This window comes from Hemiscyllium ocellatum, chromosome 42 (assembly GCF_020745735.1).
Source record: "Hemiscyllium ocellatum isolate sHemOce1 chromosome 42, sHemOce1.pat.X.cur, whole genome shotgun sequence".
Taxonomy (NCBI): Eukaryota; Metazoa; Chordata; class Chondrichthyes; order Orectolobiformes; family Hemiscylliidae; genus Hemiscyllium; species Hemiscyllium ocellatum.
The window spans coordinates 17,543,735-17,567,301 of record NC_083442.1 but is presented as its reverse complement, the minus strand read 5'-3'; the positions used below and the strand labels follow the sequence as shown (position 1 = coordinate 17,567,301).

General features: G+C 46.6%; 1 protein-coding gene across 1 annotated transcript in view; it reads left to right on the top strand.

Moving 5' to 3' along the window:
• The window catches only part of LOC132834860 (nuclear receptor ROR-alpha A), a 194,545-nt gene that overhangs the window by 158,575 nt on the left and 12,403 nt on the right, over window positions 1-23,567 (top strand). Inside the window, exons 4-7 of the mRNA XM_060853956.1 lie at window positions 7,089-7,475; window positions 13,454-13,575; window positions 13,683-13,815; window positions 17,750-17,857. Coding sequence (XP_060709939.1) covers window positions 7,089-7,475; window positions 13,454-13,575; window positions 13,683-13,815; window positions 17,750-17,857 — 750 coding nt within the window. The remainder of the gene's footprint in view (window positions 1-7,088; window positions 7,476-13,453; window positions 13,576-13,682; window positions 13,816-17,749; window positions 17,858-23,567) is intronic.

The window sequence follows — 23,567 nt, the reverse complement described above, 5'->3', positions numbered from 1 at the left end:
TCATGGAAAATAATTGGATTGTATGTGTTTGTGTGTGTCTTTGTCCTGGTTCAAGCAAGCAGAACTGAATAAATATCATATTTAAATACTTTCTGTCTAAATTTCTTTCCAGTGTATGTTACTTGAGAGAAAACATCAGGTTTACCAATCAGGAATGTGGTATTGGAAGGGTGTTGCCACCCAAGTAACAGGGGCAAAGGGTTGGGTTACATAAACTAGGAGAAAGTGAGGGCTGAAGATGCTGGAGGTCAGAGTTGAGAGAGTGGTGCTGGAAAAGCACAGCAGGTCAGGCAGCATCCGAGGAGCAGTAGAATCGACATTTCGGGCAAAAGCCCTTCATCAGGATGGGCCATTCCCAAAACATCGATTCTCCTGCTCCTCGGATGCTGCCTAACCTGCTGTGCTTTACCAGCACCACACTCTCGACTCCTGTTTATATAAACCACCAGTTAGCCTGAACTAGAAGCAGCTCTTATCTAACATAATCTATAGGTGCTTCTTCTATAACACAATGGTTGTGTTCTTGTACAACCTCGTGTTACAGAAAAATCGTGCTTTAGAAACAGCATTTAAAGTGTTGGCAATGTAATCGCATTCCCGCCAACACACGTTTTAAAAGTTCACACTGTAGAAACATTGTCCCCAATTCATCAATCGCATTACAGTGAATTTGCATTAAAGAAACGCATTATAGCATAGCGACCTGTAGTTCATTGTATTATAGCTATCATATAATGTATATTAGTAAGATGGGAACTCTTGTGGTGCGGTGGTAGTGTCCCTACCTCTGAGCCAGGATGCCCAGGTTCAAGTTCTACTGGCTGCAATGGCATGGAGAGTTGGTTGGATGCAGAGCGATGCCATCAGTGTGGGTTCAATTCCCGCACTGGCTGAGGTTACCTGCAAAGACCCTCCTTCTCAACCTCTCCCCTCACCTGAGGCACTTTGACCCTCAGGTTCAACCGCCAACCAGTCATCGCTCTCTCTAATGGGAGAGCAGCCCTCTGGGACTTGGATGACTTATCTCCAAAAGTGTTTAATGGCGGGTTGATTAAAGCTATCTATACAAGTGTGATAAACATTGTGAATCAGATATTTGGAGATACATGAGATCCCCAAATGATCCCCCCCTGAGCCAGGATGATATTGTCAGACTGCGGGGCGCTTGATTCAGTTTCCGAACTTTTCCGAAGCTTCAGTTGCCTCACCCAACAGGGAAGCCCTTGCTCATGTTAAAGTTAACTTCACTGGCAGTGTGACCCACCTGAAGCACTCTCCTTCCCAGCTGCAGGTATAACCATGATGGTTAACTCTGGTTGTACAGTGGTATTAACGATATCTCAAATGCGACATACACCTCATGTCTCATCAGATCTAAAACCTGGACCATCAATTCAGCAAATGTATAACATCAGATTGTTACAAACTTTAACCCTTTGTGGAATCCATGTTGATGTTTGTGTGTGTGTATGGGAGGTGTGTGGAAGGTGCACATTCTTTCTACAAATAAAGGCTCCTTTCCAAACTTTGCTTCTGTTTTTGTTTTCCCGGAAGCGTTATGTGTAAAGTTTATCAAATGCAGTCAAATTGTAGGTGTGAGTTTTTGCACAATGCAGACCAACTCACACCATCGAATCACTATGAAATCCTACCTCACTTTAACAGAAAGTATACTATCATTCCTCTTGCTTTAAACACCCCCAAGGAACATCACAGATAAGACTTTTCATGAACACTGTTGATGGTGTGCCGTCAAACCTGCAATTAAATTCACAATGAAGTAGAACAGAGAGGGTGTAAAAGTAAACGTTTTAGGTGAGAGAAGTGGTGAATTGTTTTCCTGGGTTATGAAATGCATTTGTTCCAAAGAGCAGGTTAACATTGAGGAAGCGTGCAGATGATGGAGGGAGAGAGAGAGATAAAGGAATATAGGAACTGGCCATCCTGTTTGCATCAGGTACTGTTGATGCAGGGAAGAACCATCAGTGCAGAATTCTTAGTGAACATTTGTCTAAACCTAATTAACTCGTGGCACCAGATGATAATACCGGGCTAACATAAGCAAGGTACCCACTGGCTTCAATACAGCACAAAATGAGCACATTCCTATTACCAGGCGATCTCTCCAGAGTTGGCTTGTATTCAGAGAAAATGGTCTCCACCTCTACCCCTGCGTTCTTGTTACCTGAAGGCAAACGCTCAACGTTTGGCTGCAGGGCCAGATGTTACTTTCACTGCCACAAGCGGCATCAGGTTGGCAGGACATGGTCATCATGCCAACCTGTGAAACCACATACCTTGAGTGGAGCAGTAGAAATCAGCAGCTCATTTTGAGATGGCCAACTAGTGACTGGGTTTGCTAACAACCCAAACATCCAATTGCCTGCAGTTCTTTTTATTTCGATACCGCGCTACGTTTGATTGGGCGTCAGAAGTGGGGGAGTGTTGTGGCACGAGGGAGGTTGAAAATGCCTACCACTTGGACCATGGCGGCAGTCCAAATGGTTGTTTAGAGCTGAAAATGTGTTGCTGGTTAAAGCACAGCAGGTTAGGCAGCATCCAAGGATCAGGAAATTCGACGTTTCGGGCCAGAGCCCTTCATCAGGCTCTGGCCCGAAACGTTGAATTTCCTGCTCCTTGGATGCTGCCTGACCTGCTGTGCTTTAACCAGCAACACATTTTCAGCTCTGATCTCCAGCATCTGCAGACCTCATTTTTTACTCAACTGGTTGTTTAATCTCATTTGGAAGCGCCAGCGTTGGACTGGGGAGGACGCGGTCAGAAGTCCTGAGGTAAAAACAATGACTGCAGATGCTGGAAACCAGATTCTGGATCAGTGGTGCTGGAAGAGCACAGCAGTTCAGGCAGCATCCAAAGTGCAACGAAATTGACGTTTCGGGCAAAAGCCCTTCATCTGGAATACAGGCAGAGAGTGTGAAGGGTGGAGAGATAAGCTAGAGGAGGGTGGGGGTGGGGAGAAAGTAGCATAGAGTACAATAGGTGAGTGGGGGAGGGGATGAAGGTGATAGGTCAGGGAGGAGGGTGGAGTGGTAGGTGGAAAAGGAGCTAGGCAGGTAGTTCAAGTCATGGGGACAGTGCTGAGCTGGAAGTTTGGAACTAGGATGAGGTGGGGTAAGGGGAAATTAGGAAAGTGTTGAAGTCCACATTGATGCCCTGGGGTTGAAGTGTTCCGAGGCGGAAGATGAGGCGTTCTTCCTCCAGGCGCCTGGTCGTGAGGGAGCGGCGGTGAAGGAGGTCCAGGACCTCCATGTCCTCGGCAGAGTGGGAGGGGGAGTCCGGACTTGTCCTACCTGCCTATCTCCTTTTCCACCTATCCACTCCACCCTCTCTCCCTGACCTATCAACTTCATCCCCTCCCCCACTCACCCATTGTACTCTATGCTACTTTCTCCCCACCCCCACCCTCCTCTAGCTTATCTCTCCACGCTTCAGACTCTCTGCCTTTATTCCTGATGAAGGGCTTTTGCCCGAAACGTCAATTTCGTTGCACTTTGGATGCTGCCTGAACTGCTGTGCTCTTCCAGCACCACTGATCCAGAAGTCCTGATTCCGCCTGACTAAGGAGCAGCGCTCCGAGAGCTTGGGATTTCAAATAAACCTGTTGGACTGTAACCTGATGTCATGTGACTCCTGACCTTGTTTAATCTTACTTGCTTACATTTTCTGCTGTGAAAAATTAAAGACTCGGAGAGCCAGGGACCCTTAAACCTGTAACTGTGACCAACATCCTCTACGTGGCATGACCTCTCTGTTGTTTGGCCTCCTGGCCTACAATACTTGGTTGGACATTGAGCCCTGTCCCCCAGCCCTGGTCCCTTTTATGGGCCTCCTGGCTGCTGGATGGTTACTAATTGGCCTTCTAATGTTTGGTGGGCTAGGACAGAGTGAATGGACCAATTGGATTTCTATCCAACACCCTCCCCTCTCTGAGAAAGGTCAAATCTCACCTGCTGTATCTACTAATGTACTGTTTTTATACTGGCCAGACATCTTCACTTTTGTTCTTCAAACTGAAATCAAACGCGAGGTCTTGCACTTTGGAAAAAAGAATACAAGCATGAACTACTTTCTAAACAGTGAGAAAATTCATAAAGCCAAAGTAACAAAGGGATCTGGGAGTGATAGTCCAGGATTCTCTAAAGGTAAACATGCAGGTTGAATTGTGATTAAGAAAGCGAATGCAATGTTGTCATTTATCTCAAGAGGGTTGGAATATAAAAGCACCAATGTGCTACTGAGACTTTATAAAGCTCTGGTTAGGCCCCATTTGGAGTACTGTGTCCAGTTTTGGTCCCCACACCTCAGGAAGGACATACTGGCACTGGAACGTGTCGAGCGGAGATTCACACGGATGATCCCTGGAACAGTTGGTCTAACATACGTGGAACGGCTGAGGATCCTGGGATTGTATTCATCGGAGTTTAGAAGATTAAGGGGAGATCTAATAGAGACGTACAAGATAAAACATGGCTAGGAAAGGGTGGACGCTAGGAAATTGTTTCTGTTAGACGAGGAGACTAGGACCCATGGACACAGCCTTAGAATTAGAGGAGGTCAATCCAGAACAGAAATGTGGAGACATTTCTTCAGCCAGAGAGTGGTGGGCCTGTGGAATTCATTGCCGCAGAGTGCAGTGGAGGCCGGGACGCTAAACGTCTTCAAGGCAGAGATTGATAAATTCTTGATGTCACGAGGAATTAAGGGCTACGGGGAGAATGCGGGTAAGTGGAGTTGAAATGCCCATCAGCCATGATTGAATGGCGGAGTGGACTCGATGGGCCGAATGGCCTTACTTCCACTCCTATGCCTTATGGTCTTATGAAATAAAAAATGCCACAGGAATTAGCCTAAAGATGATTAAGAAAATACAGTTCTGCCTGAGCATCCACTTCATTGAATGGCCGAGTGGACTCAATGGGCTGAATGGTCTGTTTCTGCTCTGACATCTTCAGGTCACAGTTCAGTGAGAGTCTGGTGAGATCCCAGAATTGGACTTTGGCCGTGCTGCCCGTTGGACTGGTTCCTGTGTGGAGAAGGGATGAGATACTGGAGGCTTCTCGAAGTCTGGTCCCAGGAATAACCAGGAGAGAAGAGGAATAATAAACAGATAGCGTAGAAATGAATCATGATAGCGCTAGTCGATAAACCTGTCTCTCAGTGACACTCCTCTTGCTCAGTTTTAACATGGGCAATAGTTCCTTGTAAGTTTTGCAAGAGGTAAACATTGAACCTTCGGGGTTTCTGACTACTTTTAATCTCAAAGTGTGACTTTTATTTATATCGCACTTTTACCATGTTCCTAAGCATTTTCTAATCAATGAACTATTTTCTGAGCTTTCATGATTGCTGTGTCATGAACAAAATGTTGTAACCAATTTGCTCACTGCCAGCTCTCACAAACTGCATAGCAATAAACGGGCAAGTATACATTTTTAACGATGTTACTTATACGTTTAGTATTGATGTGGAGGTCCGGTGTTGGACTGGAGTGGACAAAGTTAAAAATCACACAAGCTGAAAATGTGTTGCTGGAAAAGCGCAGCAGGTCAGGCAGCATCCAGGGAGGAGAATTGACGTTTCGGGCATGAGCCCTTCTTCAGGCTCATGCCCGAAACGTCAATTCTCCTCCCTGGATGCTGCCTGACCTGCTGCGCTTTTCCAGCAACACATTTTCAGCTCTGATCTCCAGCATCTGCAGTCCTCACTTTCTCCTAAAAATCACACAACACCAGGTTATAATACTCAGATTTTCTGTATCCTATGATCCCGCCCCACTAGCTACCTGATGAAAGAGCAGTGCTCCGAATAAACCTGTTGAACTATAAGCTGGTGTTGTGGGATTTAATATTGACCAGGATGTTGGGTGGAACTCTGCACTGTTCTGTTAAATAGTGCCTCAGTGTTTTTTCTGAGAGATGGGGAATGGAATGACAATTTAACATCTCATCTGAAAGACACTGCACCTTCACTGTTGAGCGTATGCACAGGACTATGAGACATAGATTGTGGAATTTTTCCCCAATTCTTATCAAATTTTCTATCAAGAATTGAAATAACAGCAAGGAACTGTTGAGTGCAAACAAAGCTCCACATACTCAAAGTTACACACCAGTTATCAATGGATTTAATGTCCTTAAAACTTTGAAGTTAGTTTCAGATGAGATTCTCTATTGCTGTGCTTTCTAAATTCCTCCCCCTCTATAGCCCAATTTGAACATTTTTGGGATTCTTCAGCAAGACTGGGGAGAGTTGTGATGGGGGTTGGTGGGGAGGCTTTAAGTGGTGGGAGGGGAAGGATGTTCAGAGCAAGGTGAATTCCATGATGTCCACTGCTGTTTCAGAGTTCAGAACATGGCGTTTCAGCTGGTGATCCACCCGGGGGAAGACTCTGTGTGTCTGTGTGTGTGTGTGTATATACTGTCACACAAGTGTGCGTATGTGTTTATGTGTGTGCGTGCACGCATGTATATATGTGTGTCTTTGTGCGTGCGCACGGGTGAGTGTGTACGTGTGTGTACACTCACGCAAGTACATATGAGTTTGTGTGAGTGCATGTACGCATGCATACGTGTATGTGTACATGCACGGGCGAGTGTATACATGTGTGTGTACACTTACACAAGTGTACATATGTGTTTGTGTGTCTTTGTGCGTGCGCACGGGCGAGTGTGTACGTGTGTGTACACTTACACAAGTACATATGTGTTTGTGCGAGTGTGTGCGTGCACGCATGTATACGTGTGTGTGTACATGCACGGACGAGTGTTGTACGTGTGTGTATACACTCACGTGTACATATGTGTTTGTGCGAGTGTGTGCGTGCACGCATGTATATGTGTGTGTCTTTGTGCATGTGCATGTATGTGTGTGTGTGTGTGTATGCGCACGGGTGTGTGTGTGTGTGTATGTTTATTTATAACCTGGCGAGGTGTTATTAGAGGTGCATCATATAAACTCCCTGTTTCCCAAAGTGTACTTCAGTGTAGCCGATGATGATGAGATTAGCTCTGTTCTGCAGACAAGCCGGAGACGCTGCTTCATTCAGAGGTTTGTGTGCTTTCTTGCAGCTGTCAAGTTTGGTCGGATGTCCAAGAAGCAGAGAGACAGTCTGTATGCTGAGGTCCAGAAACATCGTCTGCAGCAACAACAGCGAGACCACCAGCAGCAACCTGGGGAAGCAGAACCCCTGACTCCAACGTACAATGGGCTGACAGAACTGAACAATGACCTCAGCAACCTTTACATGGATGGGCACACTCCAGAAGTGGGCAAAGCTGACTCAGGAATGAACAACTTCTATCTGGACATTCAGCCATCCCCCGACCAGTCCGGCCTAGACATCAATGGTATTAAACAGGAGCCCATATGTGAATATGCAGCGGTCCCTGACTTTTTTCCATACTGCTCCTTCACAAACGGTGAAAGCTCTCCCACTGTCTCAATGACAGAACTAGGTAAGCTACAGCCCTGAAGCAAAGGGAGGCATAACGACAAAGCATTTCTTTCTCGTTCATGGGACGTGGCAGTATTTATGACCCATATCTAAATGCTCCTCAGGGAAAGATGTTCAAAAGAGTACTGCACTTGCAGGAGCAATGATGGCCTAGTCATAGGATCGCTGGCCTGTTAGTCCAGAGACGCAGATAATGTTCTTGGGATCCAGGTTCAAATCCTGCCGTAACAGATGGTGGACTTTGAATTCATTACAAATCTGGAATTAAGAGTGACCATGAAATCATGGTCGTAAAAACTCATCAGGTTCACTAATGTCCTTCAGGGAAGGAAGCTGCAATCCTTACCTGGTCTGACCTACATGTGATTCCAGACACACAGTGATGTGGTTGACTCTTGAACTGCCCTCTAGAGCAGTGGGCACTAAATGCTGGCTTAGATAATGGTGCCCTTATCCTGTGAACAAATGAAAAAGATAAGAAGGAGTGTGAGAACAGCAAGTTCATGAACTGATTGGATGCTCAAATGGGCTGGTCTCAGATACATTGACATTGGTGGAAGTTTCTGACTGGGAGGAAGGAGTCTTTGAGAATCTGACACTAGTCAGAACCTTTCTGCTATTTCTCCCCTGGCCATGGATAATGCCTATGTGTCTCAACACTGCTGCATCCCACCCAGAGGTCTGTATCTGGAAGACCTGATCAACAGAACACATCCCAAAATTTATATTGTCCTTTCATCTTGATTCAGGATAGAATTTATATCCTTTGGGACTTTGAGCCTAAGATCATTTGTGTGATTGCAAAGTCGACCCCTGGACGGGCCAAATATTAATCAAGTTCAGTCAGTAATAGGGGAAGCAACTAAAATGTTGCCCTTTATTTCAAAGTGATGGAGTGAAGACAAAAGTCTTGTTAAACTTCTCTAGTGGGCAGCACGGTGGCTCAGTGGTTAGCACTGCTGCCTCACAGTGCCAGGTACCTGGGTTCAATCCCAACCTTGGGTGACAGTCTGTGTGGAGTTTGCATGTTCTCCCTGTGTCTGCGTGGCTTTCCTTCAGGTGTTCCAGTTTCCCCTCTCAATCCAAAGAGGTGCAGGTTAGGGTTAATTGGCCATGTTAAATTGCCCATAGTGTTCAGGACTCTTCAGGTTAGGCGCATTAGAGTGTGTTGCTAGAAAAGCACAGCAGGTCAGGGAGGAGCAGGAGAACCACGATTCCTTCATTCCTGATGAAGGGCTATTGCCCGAAACGTCTACTCTCCTGCTCGGATGCTACCTGACCGGCTGTGCTTTTCCAGCACCACCCTCTCGACACTAATCTCCATGATCTGCAGTCCTCACTTTCGCCGAGGTTAGGTGCATTAGTCAGGTGTAAATGTTGGGGAATGGGTTCCTCTGCGGAGAGTCGGTGTGGACTTGTTGGGCCGAAGGGCCTGTTTCCACGCTGTAGGGAATCTAATTCGAATTCTAAACTATTCAAGCCATCGGTTTAACCACACCAAGAATATAACAAAGAGTTTTGATCCCATTGTCTGTGGAAAGATATTAGCATTGGTGACAGTCCAAAGAAGTTTCATCCCAACTATGGAAGGATTTTCTTATGAGGAGATGTTGCATAGATTGGCTCCTCTCCTGGCACAGTGGTAGTGTCCCTATCCCTGGACTGGGAGGCCTGTGTTCAAGTCTTACCTGCTCAAGAGGTATATAATAACATCTCTTGATTAGCAAAATAGGTTTTTTTTTTAGAAAAGTGTTTAGATTGGGCATGTACTCACTGGAGTTTAGAAAAATGAGAGGAAACCTAATTTAATTGTATCAGATTCTTAGGGAGCTTGACAGGGCAGATAGAGAGCAATTGTTTTCCCTTGTAGGACAGGGCATTACCTCAGAATAAGGGGTTATCCATCAAAGACAGAGTTGAGGAAGAATTTCTGCTCTTTGATGGTAGTGATTATGTGAAATTCTTTACCACCGGGGGCTGTCAAGCCTGGCTCTTTGGGTATGTTCAAGGCTGAGAGAGACAGATTTTTAATCATTGAGGGGATCAGGGGTTATGGAGAAAAGGCAGGAGAGTGGAGTTAAGGATTATCAGATCAGCACTGATCTCATTGAATAGCAGAGCACTCTCAATGGGCTGAATGGCCTACTTCCGCTCCTCCATCTGATGGTCTTAGGGTCTCGGTGATTCATTGTTTCATGTGGTCCAGCAAATTATGTGATGCCAGGTGCTCCTGTACTCTGCTGAACCATCTTCTGAGAGCCCCGCCCCCTCCACCCTCTCCTCTAACAAGTGGGAGGAGCTCATGGGACCTTAAGCCTCTTTGACCTTATTTCCATTCAACTCCTGACAACTCAATTTCTCTGACACTGCCCTTGTTACAATCTTCTCCCCTTGTTACAATCTTCTCCCATTGCGTTTCTGACAGATTGAACATCCTCCTCTATTTCAGGGTCCTCCTTTGATCGCCTCTCTTGCCTGCTTCGGTCTGCCTGTTAAACTACCCCACATCGTGCAATCATAGTGACCTGTCCCCGCCAACACAACTTCCTGTTAAATGACCCTCTCTCTCTCTCTCTCTCATGCTAGCCTCTGTCACATCACCCTCAGTTTCATCATCCATGGTTAGACTGGAACGGATTTCTTTAAAATGGTGAGTAGGACCCCGTGCAGAAATCCCATCCCCATTTCTGACAGATCTCTGCCTCTCCTAATGTTATAAAGCTGCACTTGGTCACCCCTCAGCCTCTGATATTCTAACAAAACAACTCACATTTGTCCTGCCTCTCCATGTAGCTATTACACTCTTAACACAGCTTATCACAGGCAACATGCCTGGTAAACCCTTTTTTGCACCCTCTCCAAATCCTCCACACCCTTCCTACCGTGTGGCAATGGGAACCACAGACAGTACTCCAAACCAAAGTCTCAAACAGTTACAACATGACATGTAAACCTCTATACTCAACGCTGCGACCAATGAAAGCAAGCATGCCATTTGCTTTCTTCCCCAGTTGGGATGCCATTTTCAGGGAGCTATGGACTTGCATCAGGATCCCTCGTGAGTATCAAAGTTCCACGGTCTCCTAACGTTCTTCTTGCATTTGGCCTCCCAAAGTGCACCATCTCACGCCTGTCTAACTTAAAACTCAATTTGCCATCTCTCCGTCCAAATTTCCAGCTGATCCTTATCCTGCGACATCATTTGATAGCCTCACTGTCCACGGCCTTCCCAATTTTCTTGTCTGCAATAAATATTGTTGCCAGTTCCTTTGGTTTCCCTTGCGCGAGCCTCTGTAACTGGGGGCATAAAATCCCAGCAAGGGCTCACTCATTCAGGAAGGAGATGAGGAGGAATTTATTCACTCGGAGGATAGTGAGTCTGTGGAGTTGCATAAGGCCAGAGGACATAGGAGCAGAAATTAGGCCATTCAGCCCATCGAGTCTCCACTGCTATTCAATCGTGGCTGCTAAGCACTTTCAACCCCATTCTCCCACTTTCCCCTGTAATGTTTCATCCACTTGACAATCAAAAGCATATCGATCTGTTTTGAAAATACCTGGCCCCCGCAGGTCACTTGAAGTTAGTGCTGAGTCCAAACAAGTCCAATTCTAGATGTTGCGGAGGTCTTCCCCCTTTGGGTGGGAGTCACAAATCAATAGGTGTAAACATATTTAACAGTGTTTCTAAGTTCTGTGTAACTCTCATGATCTGAAACACCTTAAACCGCCTACTTTTTAAAAAAAATTAACCTATTTTAGCCTGTTCAGAAACATAATTACACAGCTCTGGACCAGGTGGGATTTTAACTTAATCCAGAGGCTGGGACACTACCATGAGAGGTTGTTGCATGTAGTTTCAGTAGTTAATTGTTGACCTTTGCCTGAAGGCTATGAATATTTGGCTAAGTTTGCTACAGGTCTCTCAGCAGAGAATTCTGAGTTAACGTTGTGATGACAATCTGCAAAGAGGCTATTAACGATTGAAGTAAGAGCAACTGTTTGTTTTTAAGGTGAGCTGAAGCTTTGATGCATTCATGAGTAGGAGTTTTCAAGTGAGTTGCATGTTTATTTTTAAGTTTATTTATTTTTCATCTCCACACGGCTCCTGAAGTTTGCCCGTGGTGGAAATTTGATGAATTGGCATTGAGTTGGCAAGGGGTATATGAGAGGCAAAAGTGAGGACTGCAGATGCTGGAGATCAGAGTCAAGATTAGAGTGGTGCTGGAAAAGCACAGCAGGTCAGGCAACATCCAAGGAGCAGGAAAATCGGTGCTTCAGGCAAAGTCCCTTCATCAGGAATGAAGGCTTGAAAAAAATTACAGGCCCTTTCTCCCTCGATGTTGCGCCGACCTGTGGAACCAATCTGAAGCCCATCTAACCTACACTATTCCATATTCATCCAAATGTTTATCCAATGACCATTTCAAGGCCCTTAAAGTTGGTGAGTCTACTACTGTTGCTGAGTAAAGAAACTACCTCTGACATCTGTCCTTTATCTACCTCCCTTTGGCTTATGTTCGAAACGTCGATTCTCCTGCGCCCCGGATGCCGCCCTACCCACTGTGCCCATCCAGCACCACACTCTTGACACTGATCTCCAGCATCTGCAGTCCTCATTTTCTTCCATGTCTATCACCCTTCAGTTTAAAGCTATGTCTCCTTGTGTTAGATATCACTATCTGAGGAAGAAGGCTCCCACTGTCCACCTTATCTAACCCTCTGCTTATCATGTATATCTCAATTAAGTCACCTGCTGAAAATGTGTTGCTGGAAAAGCGCAGCAGGTCAGGCAGCATCCAAGGAACAGGAGATTCGACGTTTCAGGCGTAAGCCCTACTTCAGGCTTATGCCCGAAACATCGAATCTCCTGTTCCTTGGATGCTGCCTGACCTGCTGCGCTTTTCCAGCAACACATTTTCAGCTCTGATCTCCAGCATCTGCAGACCTCACTTTCTCCTCAATTAAGTCACCTCTCAACCTTATGTAATGAAACAGCCTCAAGTCCCTCAGCCATTCCACATAAGACATTCCCTCCGTACCAGACAACATCCTAGTAAATATCCTTGAACCCTTTCCAAATCTTCCACATCCTTCCTATAATGTGGTGACCAGAAGTGTACACAATACTCCAAGTATGTACAGCTGAGTTTGTACAGCGGCAAAATGACCTCCGAATCTCAGTCCGTCTACCAATAAAAGCTAACACATTGTATGCCTTCTTTGCAAAAGGCAAAAGTCTTGATTAGAGTGGTGCTGGAAAAGCACAGCAGGTCAGGCAGCATCCGAGGAGCAGAAAAATCGACGTTTCGGGCAAAAGCCCTTCATCAGGAATGAAGGCAGGGAGCCTCCAGGGTGGAGAGATAAATGGTGGGGTGGGGGCATGAGAAGAAGGTAGCAAAGAGTACAATGGGTGGATGGAGGTAGGGATGAAGGTGGTAGGTCAGAGAGGAGGGTGGATTGGAATCCATTGGAATCCCATCTGTATGGAATTTGCATATTCTCCCTGCGTCTGTGTGGGTATCTGTGCAGCCAAGGTGGATTGGCCTCGCTAAAGTGTCCAGGGATGTGCAAGCTAGGTGGAATGAGGGAAGTGCAGGGTTACTGGGTGGGATGCTGTTTGGCGGGTCAGTGGGTTGAATGGCCTGCTTCCACTCTGCAATTGACTGTTCTAAGTGTATCTAATACCACCTCTACTATGATACAGTGGCCACAGCAGCAGCCATGCTAGGTGTGTGGGTGTCTCATGAACAGTTGGAATTTAGGATACATTAAATTGTTAAAGATTGTCAACTGATGACATTTGCTTTGTCTTTTCATACACAGCACTGCTGCTCCCAGCAAAATACCTTCTGCAGGCCATTCTACCTTCTTGCAAAATTCTGACAATGATGTGCTTAGAATTGTTGACCCTAGCTAATTCTGTGACCACAAATTGCTTTTATGAATGCTCCATAAATTGCTGCATATTTTGCCCTGCAGAGCACCTCGCACAGAACATCTCCAAGTCCCACATTGAGACCTGCCAGTACCTGCGGGAAGAGTTGCAACAAATAACATGGCAAGCCTATGTGCAGGAAGAAGTGGAGATTTACCAGAATAAGGTAAGGGGAATCACAAGTGCCAGGTCAAAACGGTGAGTACCACGGGTGACACGCATGACTTCCCTCCGCCAAACGCCCACGTTCACGTGATAATCTTTCTCGTGCAGCCCCGGGAGGTGATGTGGCAGCTTTGCGCTATCAAAATAACTGAAGCGATTCAGTATGTGGTGGAGTTTGCGAAACGGATCGATGGATTCATGGAACTGTGTCAAAACGATCAGATTGTACTTCTGAAAGCAGGTACTCATCCTTGTCAAAGATAGGCCCTTTATGGGTTTTTACAGGCTTTTTATTTCCTCTCGAACTGAGAAGATTAAGGGCGCTTCAAGTGGTGAAAAGACCATTTAGATAAGTTTGTGAATAGGAAAGGGTTGGAGAAATATGGTCCAGGAGCAGGCAGGTGGGACTCGTTTAGTTTAGGATTATGTTCGACATGAACTGGTTGGACCAAAGGGTCTGTTTCCGTGCTGTGTAATAGAAAGGTTGGATTAACATACAACAATGGGTAAAATTTAATGCCCTCTAAACTGAGGCAGGGTGAGATGCGGGGTGGACAGTTAATTACATGGGAGGATGGCAGGTGGGGACCCCCATCATCTACCCACCTCCGCCTTGATAAAATCACTCCTCCTGTCCCACCATGATGTTCGTATTTAATGCCGACAGATTGACCTCAACTCAAACTCCGATGTTTCTCTCTGTCTGGGAAGCCCGTAGCATAAGCCCTATCCTGTTCGCTGACAGGCTTCTAAGTGGGCCCTCATTGCAAGGACCTGATGAAGGGGCCTAACATTGGGACCTCAGCTGCCCATGCTGCCAATTACCCTCTAATCCCTCTTCTATGACCCCCGTCCAACTCCAGGCCATCTTCAGTTACCTGTGGTATGGGTTTCCCGTTGATCCTGGTGTGTGCGCTTCCCACAGTCGGCCCTGCCTGCAATGGGCGGCTATCGGTCTCCAGTCCTCTAGCAGCTCCCGTAAACGGGCCTGCACTCCTGAAGCAGTCGACATCAGTGGATCTTCCCCAGATGTGGTGACACAGGACTTTCACTGGCTATCCAGCCAGTAGGCAAGACTTGCATTAAACACTGAGTGTTCTTTTACTCATTAGAAACAGAGACAATAAGTAGAGACAATCACAATTAACTCACCTTGAGTACTCAATAATACTCCTTTAGACTCAAAAGATGATGGAGCACAGAGAAGTCCTTTGGTCCATTGATTTGAAATCTACATAGCCTTGCGTGTTAGAATGTTTTAAGTGCCCATTCAAGTATTTTCTAAAGCCCTTATAAGGTTTTCAGCCTCTACTGCCCTCACTTCCGTCTGGGAGAGAGATGTTTTTTTTCCTCAACTCCCCTCTGCTCTTCATCTTAAGTTCTGCTGCCTCATTACTGGCCCTTCAACCAAGGGCAGCAGCTGCTTTTTAATCCCGCTGTCCGTGCCTGTCATAATCTCAACAGCTCAGTCTGTTCGCCCTGCAATCTTCTCTGCTCTGAAGGAAGCAACTCGAGCTTATCCAGCCCTTCTCCCTCGCTCCATCCCAGGTAGCATCCTGGTGAATCCTCTCCGCACCCCTATCCAGTGCGATCCCGTCCTTGCGATAGCGCAGTGATCAGGACGACACACAACACTCCCGTATCAGGTGAAAGCTGGTGGAGGTGACTAAGATGAAGGTCATTGCTGCATTTATTGGGAAACTAGGTCAGTACATGACAATGAATGATAGTTAGAATGATAGGGTTGGGCTTAATATGATTGTCAAGATTAGAGTGGTGCTGGAAAAGCACAGCAGGTCAGGCAGCATCTAACTAGCAGGAAAATCGACATTTCAGGCAAACACCCTTCATCAGGAATTCCACTCTAATCTTGACCCTAACATCTAACATCTGCAGTACCCACCTCCACTTCTTATGATAGTGTTAAGAATAAGCTGATAGGGTTAGGTTTAGAATCATAGAATCCCTACAACGTGGAAGCAGGCCGTTCAAGTCCACAGTGACCCTCCAGAGATCATCCGGCCCAGAACCAACCCTGTCCCTGTAACCCTGCGTTTCCCATGGCTCACCCACCTAGCCTGCACATCCCTGGACATTATGGAGCAATTTATCCTGGCTAAATCACCCTAACCGGCACATCTCATAGAATCCCTCCAGTTACTGGGCTGTAATTGGATGCACAAGCAACTAAAAAAAAAGGAAAAACAAATAGAATCAGTGGTTGGGTTTCTGTTTTTCTTAAAAGAAAACAAAAATAGAATCCCAACAGTGTGGAAACAGGCCCTTCAGCCCAACAATCCACACCAACCCTCTGAAGAGAAACTTATCCAGACCCATTTCCTTACCTTATTATTCTACATTTACCCCTGACTAACTAACGCACCTAACCTACACATCCCTGCACACTATGGCAATTTAGATTAATTAATGACAGTATGGAAACAGGCCCTTCGGCCCAACACCTACCCTCCGAAGAGTAACCCATCCAGATCCATTCCCCTACATTTACCCCTGACTACTGTATCTAACACTACGGGTAATGTAGCCTGGCCAATCCACCTAACCTGCACATCTTTAGACTGTGGGAGGAAACTGGAGCACCCAGAGGAAACCCACACAGACACAGGGAGAATGTGCAAACTCCACACGGACAGTTGCCCGAGGTTGGAAACGAATCCAGGTCCCTGGTGCTGTGAGGCAGCAGTGCTAACTGCTGAGCCACCGTGCCATGCAACACTGCATCAGCTTAGGCTATCAGTAGCTAAGGATTAGGTGTTTGGGTTAGCTCAGTTGGCTGTACATATGGTTTGAAATGCAAAATAATGCCAACAGCATGGGTTCAATTCCTGCACGGGCTGAAGTTAGCATGAAGGACTGTCTTTCTCAAACTACCCCGCCCTACCTGAGGCATGGTGACCCTCAAAGTTAAACCACCACCAGTCATCTCTCTCTTTCCCTTCAATGAGAGAGCAGCCCTATGATTGGTTATGAGTACAGTGACTTTACCTCAGACTGAGACATGAGGGTTTAGGTGAAATAGATCAGTTTAGACAAAGATGTGAATAAAGAGATCCATCTGATCTGTAACCTAGCTGGCCTATTGTTTTTCATTTGGAATATTGCGTGCAATTCTGGTATCCCTCCTTTCGGAAGGATGTTGTGAAACTTGAAAGAGTTCAGAAAAGATTTACAAGGATGTTGCCAGGATTGGAGGATGTGAGCTACAGGGAGAGGCTGAACAAGCTGGGGCTGTTTTCCATGGAGCTTCGGAGGGTGAGGGGTGACTTTATAAGGGTTTATAAAATCATGGGGGGCAATGTCTTTTTCTCAGAGTAGGGGAGTCCAAAACTAGAGGACATAGGTTTATGGTGAAAGGAGGAAGATATAAAAGGGACCTAAGGGGCAACCTTTTCACACACAGGGTGGTGCGTGCATGGAATCAGCTGCCAGAGGAAGTGGTGGAGGCTGGTACAATGACAACATTTAAAAGGCATCTGGATGGTTTTATGAATAGGAAGGGTTTGGAGGGATGTGGACCAAATGCTGTCAGATGGGACTAGATTTTGGATGTAAGTTTGCTCGCTGAGCTGTAAGGTTCGTTTTCAGACATTTCATCACCATACTAGGTAATATCACCAGTGAACCTCCAGTAAAGCACTGGTGGTTTGGCCCACTTTTTAATGGCCACCATCCATCCTAGGACAAGTCAAACAGAGACACGTGTGAGAATTCATAGAAGCATGGCATTCCAACCAGAACTCTATCAACAATCACATCGACTTGGATCCCATTACCATCCCCTGAGAAAAAGAACAGGAAATGACATCACCACAGGAAATGACATCACCAACCCAAGGAAACCTAAACACATAAATAGAAAGCAGGCCATACCACCAGTGCTTCATCTGTTAGGATGTTACCTAGTATGGTGATGAAACGTCTGAAAATGAATCTTCCAGCTCAGCGAGCAAACTTACATCCAGAACCTCACCCTGAACTAGAAATCTTCTCAAAACTCGCTGAGACTAGATTTATTCAGGATATCTGGTCAGTATGGATGAGTTGGACCAAATGTTCCATGCTGTACATCTCTACGACTCTATGGCTGTATGCTGTCAATTCCTACAAAGATCTCTTCAACTTGTGAACTTATGAAATGTTCTCCACTTTCACAGGTTCTTTAGAAGTTGTGTTTGTCCGAATGTGTCGAGCCTTTGACCCACAGAATAACACGGTTTATTTTGATGGCAAATATGCTGGTCCAGATATCTTCAAATCATTAGGTAAGGTGTAAATATCCCTGACACTTAGACAGACATTAACTCTTTTAAAGCATTGTTTAATATTTTAATCCTTTCAGCTGAATAACCATGTTGCACTTTATGTTTTCTAACTTAAATGGGCCAGTTCTAATTTTCAGTGTTCCTTGTTCATCAAATATTTCCTATTGTCAAGAAATCTAGAATGACACATCATAATTTTAGGATAAGGGGTGGGTGACAAATTTCAAACCAGAGGTACGGAGGAATCGCTTCTCCCCAAGGGTTGTGAATCTGTGGAATTCTCCACACGAGAGTGAGGCAGGTACTGGGACATTGAGTAAATTTAAGGATGAGGTAGATTGATTTGTAATGAGTATTAGGTAGAAGAGTTATGGGGAGCGGGCAGGAAAGTGGAGTTGAGGCTGCGATGAGACCAGTCACGATCGTACATTAATAGCAGAGCAGGCTCCAGACCTACTCCCTCTCCTCTTTATTGTGTTCTTACGTTTTCCCCCACTGGAATAGCCCCTTCCTTCTGAACATGGATACCCCGTGCCTCCATTCCCTTACCCCTGACTGCTCATTCACCACCCACTCATATATTCATTGACCCATTCACTCACCGAAAACCTCGAAAGCTGTAAGAGTGCGTCCGAACGCGACAGGCCAATGTCATGGAAACGGGATGCATCCTCCCTCTTTGACAGTTTTTCTTGACTCACCCGTCTTCTCCGTGGATGCTGCACTCAGCCAGTCGACACAGCCGAACGTATGGGCTGAAGATATTTTCACTGGTGCTAACAGTACATCATCATCACTATCAGTGGTCCCTCGCAAACAGGAGTGACTCTCTCCCACTCTCAGGGTGACTCTGTAGGTGGCTCTACAGCCCGATGCAGCTACCCCAGGCTCTGTTACACTGGGGACAGGTGGTGGTCACAGGAAGGGGGTGGGTGGGGCATTGGTGTGGCACCGCGCCCCTTTCACTGTTTCAACCCGGAATCCGCTTTTTCCCGATGGTGAGTCTTGAGGAGCACGATGCCTTCCCGGATGCTTTTCCCCCACTTTGGGATGGTCTGGGGCCAGTGATTCCCAGGTGAATGTGGGAATGCTGCACTTCCCCAGTGAGGCCTTGAGGGTATCCCTGAGGCCCTTCCTCTGTCCCACCTGGGGCTGGCCTGCTGTTCCGGAGCTGGGAGGAGAGCACCTGCTTGGGGAGGCTCGTGTCGGTCATGGGGACGACGTGCCCAGCCGATCGAGGGAGGGGTCAGTGCCTCGATGGTGGGGATGTTGGCCTGGTCGAGGACTCTGGTGTTGGTGCATCCCAGTGGATTGGCAGGATCTTGCTCAGGCAGCGTTGGTGGGACAGCTCCAGCATCTTGAGGTCCCTGCTGTAGACAGTCCATGTCTCGGAGCCATACAGGAGGCTGGGAACCACCACAGCCCTGTATACCATTAGCTTGGTGTTGGAGCTGATGTTGTTGTCCTCGGACACCCTTTTCCTCAGGTGGCTGAAGGCTGTGCTAATACACTGAGGCAATGCTGGATCTCGTCATCAATAGCAACGCACTGACGCCAACTGGAAGATCTGGGTCCAGATTTCCTGGACAATGAAAAACTCTATCTCCAATGGTGCAGCCTCAACCATCTCTAACATACGTCCGGAATAGTTCCACAAATGAAAGACATGAGGCTGGTTGCAATGTGAAAACACTATTAATGTAAACCTGATCCATCAGTCTCGAGGGAATCTCTGTAGGTTTAAGTGTATTATGGTGCGACCTTGCAGGAGAGAGGCCACTGTGAGTGGTGGAAGGAGCCGATGAAATCTTCATTCTGACAGTTATGGGTTGAAATGAAAAATGACTGCAGCCAGTTTAAAATCTACTGACTGCAACAAAGTGATCCCCGGAACTCAAAGCAGATACGGAAAATGAATGCTTCCATGAAATACTAAGCCCGAGTAATGGGCTCCATTGTAACAGTTTTTAATCTGAACAGTTCGGGCGTGTGTTATAAGTCAGCAAATTTCAGTACTTGTAACCCACCTTCAGTCGAGCTGACTGGGTGGCAAGTGTCTCGGGAACGGCCATGAACATAATGGTTTGTCCAAGGAACTTCTGTCGCCATCAGCTTTAGGCTGTAGCTACGTGACACTCCCAAACTGTGAGTCTCAAACTTCAGTGAACCCATGGGACTGGTATCGTGTAGGAGCTTTGGGAAGTGGAAGGGTCATCTTTGTATTGCTTAAGGGGATTCACTCGAGTGTTTACAGCAATGCCAGTGTTGTCAGGCCGAAGAAAATTTTAACAAAGCATATACTTTATTGGGGCTATTCACAGTGCTGTCACCTCTCTTGCGAATTCCACAGCGGCATTCATCTTTCAGAGGATGGGACGACCAGATTAGACAGTAATCGAAGATCGTGGTGCTGGAAAAGCACAGCCGGTCAGACAGCATCCGAGGAGCAGAAGAGTCGACGTTTCAAACGTTACCTCTTATAGAACATAGAACAAAACAGCAGAGAGAACAGGCCCTTCGGCCCACGATGTTGTGCCGAACAGTTGTCCTAGCTTAAGCACCTATCCGTGTACCTATCCAATTGCCGCTTAAAGGTCACCAATGATTCTGACTCTGCCACTCCCACAGGCAGCGCCTTCCATGCCCCCACCACTCTCTGGGTAAAGAACCTACCCCTGACATCCCCCCATACCTTCCACCCTTCACCTTAAATTTACGTCCCCTTGTAACACTCTGTTGTACCCAGGGAAAAAGTCTCTGACTGTCTACTCTATCTATTCCCCTGATCATCTTATAAACCTCTATCAAGTCACCCCTCATCCTTCGCCGTTCCAATGAGTAAAGGCCTAGCACTCTCAACCTATCCTCGTACGACCTATTCTCTATTCCAGGCAACATCCTGGTAAATCTTCTCTGCACCCTCTCCAAAGCTTCCACATCTTTCCTAAAGTGAGGCGACCAGAACTGCACACAGTACTCCAAATGTGGCCTTACCAAGGTCCTGTACAGCTGCAACATCACCTCACGACTCTTGAATTCAATCCCTCTGCTAATGAACGCTAATTCGAAGAGCTATGAAAGAGGATCTCCATTCCCGATGAAGAGCTTATGCCAAAAACATCGACTCTCCTGCCCCTCGGATGCTGCCTGACAGGCTGTGCTTTTCCAGCACCACAATCTTCGACTCTGTTCTCCAGCATCTGCAGGCCTCACTTTCTCCAGAGTAGGCAGTAGCCAAATGCTGTGATGGGATGTGGAAGCACTTTCAGACTGTGCGGTAATATGTGTTCGGGGCGATGGAAAAGAGGAGTAGGCTGGAAAAACAGAAGGTTCTAATGCACATCTTCAAACACATTCATGTTATTGGAATGAGGCCTGGATCAGTCTGGCAGGAAGGTAAGCGGTGGAGGGACCACATGCACATCAGAACCTTTCTCCTCAGAGGACACTGAGTGGTCAGCAGCTTGTTTCCTTCCACGGCCCCATTCCTCTCAGTAAGGGATGACTACTCTGCCCACCATGGGGCGGCACAGTGGTTAGCACTGCTGCCTCACTCTGCCAGGGACCTGGTTTTGATTCCAACCTCAGGTGATAGTCTGAGCGGAGTTTGCACATTCTCCCCGTGTCTGCATGGGTTTCCTCTGAGTGCGCAGGTTTCCTCCCACAGTCCAAAGATATGCAGATTAGGTGGATTGGCCATGCTAAATTTCTCATTGTGTTCAGGGAAGTGCAGGCTAGGTGCATTAGTCAGGTAGGGGAATGGGTCTGAGTGAGGAACTTTGGAGGGTCAGTGTGCACTTGTTGGGACAAAGGGCCTGTTTCCACACTGTAGGAATTCAGTGGATTCTTTGCTGCACAAACTGAAGGGTGTCCAATAAGAGTACTGAGTCACGTTCTCAGCAACCCAATGACTGGCTCGAAGATGACCCTCCCGGTGACACAGTTCCTGTTCTAGCTTTCCCAGAGGGCAGTGGTAGAGTTATTTACCGTTGTCACGGTGACATAGTTCCTGCTTTTTCATATGGCAGTGGTAGAGTTATTTACTGTTGTCACGGTGACACAGTTCCTGTTCTAGCTTTCCCAGAGGGCAGTGGTAGAGTTATTTACCGTTGTCACGGTGACATTGTTCCTGCTTTTCCATAGGACAGTGGTAGAGTTATTTACTGTTGTCATGGTGACACAGTTCCTATTCTAGCTTTTCCATAGGGCAGTGGTAGAGTTATTTACCGTTGTCATGGTTACACAGCTCCTGTTCTAGCTTTCCCAGAGGGCAGTGGTAGAGTTATTTACTGATGTCACGGTGACACAGTACCTGTTCTAGCTTTCCCAGAGAGCAGTGGTAGAGTTACTTACCGTTGTCATTAGCCCAGTCCCCAGAGGGTAGCTTATGTCTCCAAAGATGTAGGGATCCCTTTTGTGAGCAAAGCGACTGGAGCCATGGCTACTTCCAGGTGTCTTTAAATGATTCCTTCATAGGATGTGGATACCAGCCAACATTTATTGCCCATCCCTAATTTCCCCAAGTGCAGTTAAGAGTGAACCACATTGCTGTGCGTCTGGAGTCACATGTAGGCCATTCAGGGTAAGGACAGCAGATTTCCTTCCCTGAAGAACATTTGTGAACCAAATGAGTTTTTGCAACAGTAGAATGTGTTTGCATGGGGCAAAAGTGAGGACTGCAGATGCTGGAAACCAGAGTAGAGATCAGAGTGGTGCTGGAAAAGCACAGCAGGTGAGGCAGCATTGGAGGAGCAGGAAAATTGCCGTTTCAGGCAAAAGCGCTGCATCAGGAATGGATGCTTCCTGATGAAGGGTTTTTGGTCGAAACATCGATTTTCCTGTTCCTCGCATGGGCACCATAAGACATAAGCATTCCAAATGTTTTTTTTTAAAATTAAATTCAAATCTAACACTTCCCCAGAACGTTAATCTAACTTTCTGGACTGCTAGTCCTGTGATATTGTCACTAAACCATCACATGTCCACATATTTTCGTCAGAGATGCAAGACAGTCTTTGAGTTGCCTCATGCCAGCTGGGCATGAATCTCTTCTGATTAATAGAGTGAGCTTTGACCGCTTTTTGTGTGAAGCCGTCGATTTCCCCAGGTCTGTGGGTCTGTGCAGTAAATATGGCTTCACTGTGACCAAGTGGAGGCCTTTGCAAACACAGTGCTGATCGCTTGGGAGAGACAACGTGTGAAATCATGCAGATGTCACCAGCTGACCCCAGAACGGAGGCGGAGATAAATAGATTCAGGGCTCTAGTGATTACGATAACGAGTGACAATGCTTTCCCAGTTGCTGTAACAGAGAGAGAGCAGCTCTTGTTCCTGGAGGTTGAAGATGTCATCGCTGAACGCGTGAGCCTTCTGAGGCACTGAAGGTTTATGTTGAGGAAGCCGATTCTCCTGATGGTCTATCCTGGTGAAGGACACCATCTCCTTCATGCTGCAGCTCTGTGATAGGCCTCTCTATCTTTATCGCTGCTGGGGAGATAGTAGCTGCAATTGTCACAAGTGATGATCACCACCAATCTGTCCTGGTCCACCACCCACATTGATGCTGTGGTCAAGAAAGCAAACGCCTCCACTTCCTCAAGTGGTTAGGGAAACTTGGCACGTCTGTAAAGACTCTAAGCAATTTTTATAGATGCACCATAGAAAACATTCTATCTGGATGCATCACGGCTCGCCACAGTAACTGCTCTGC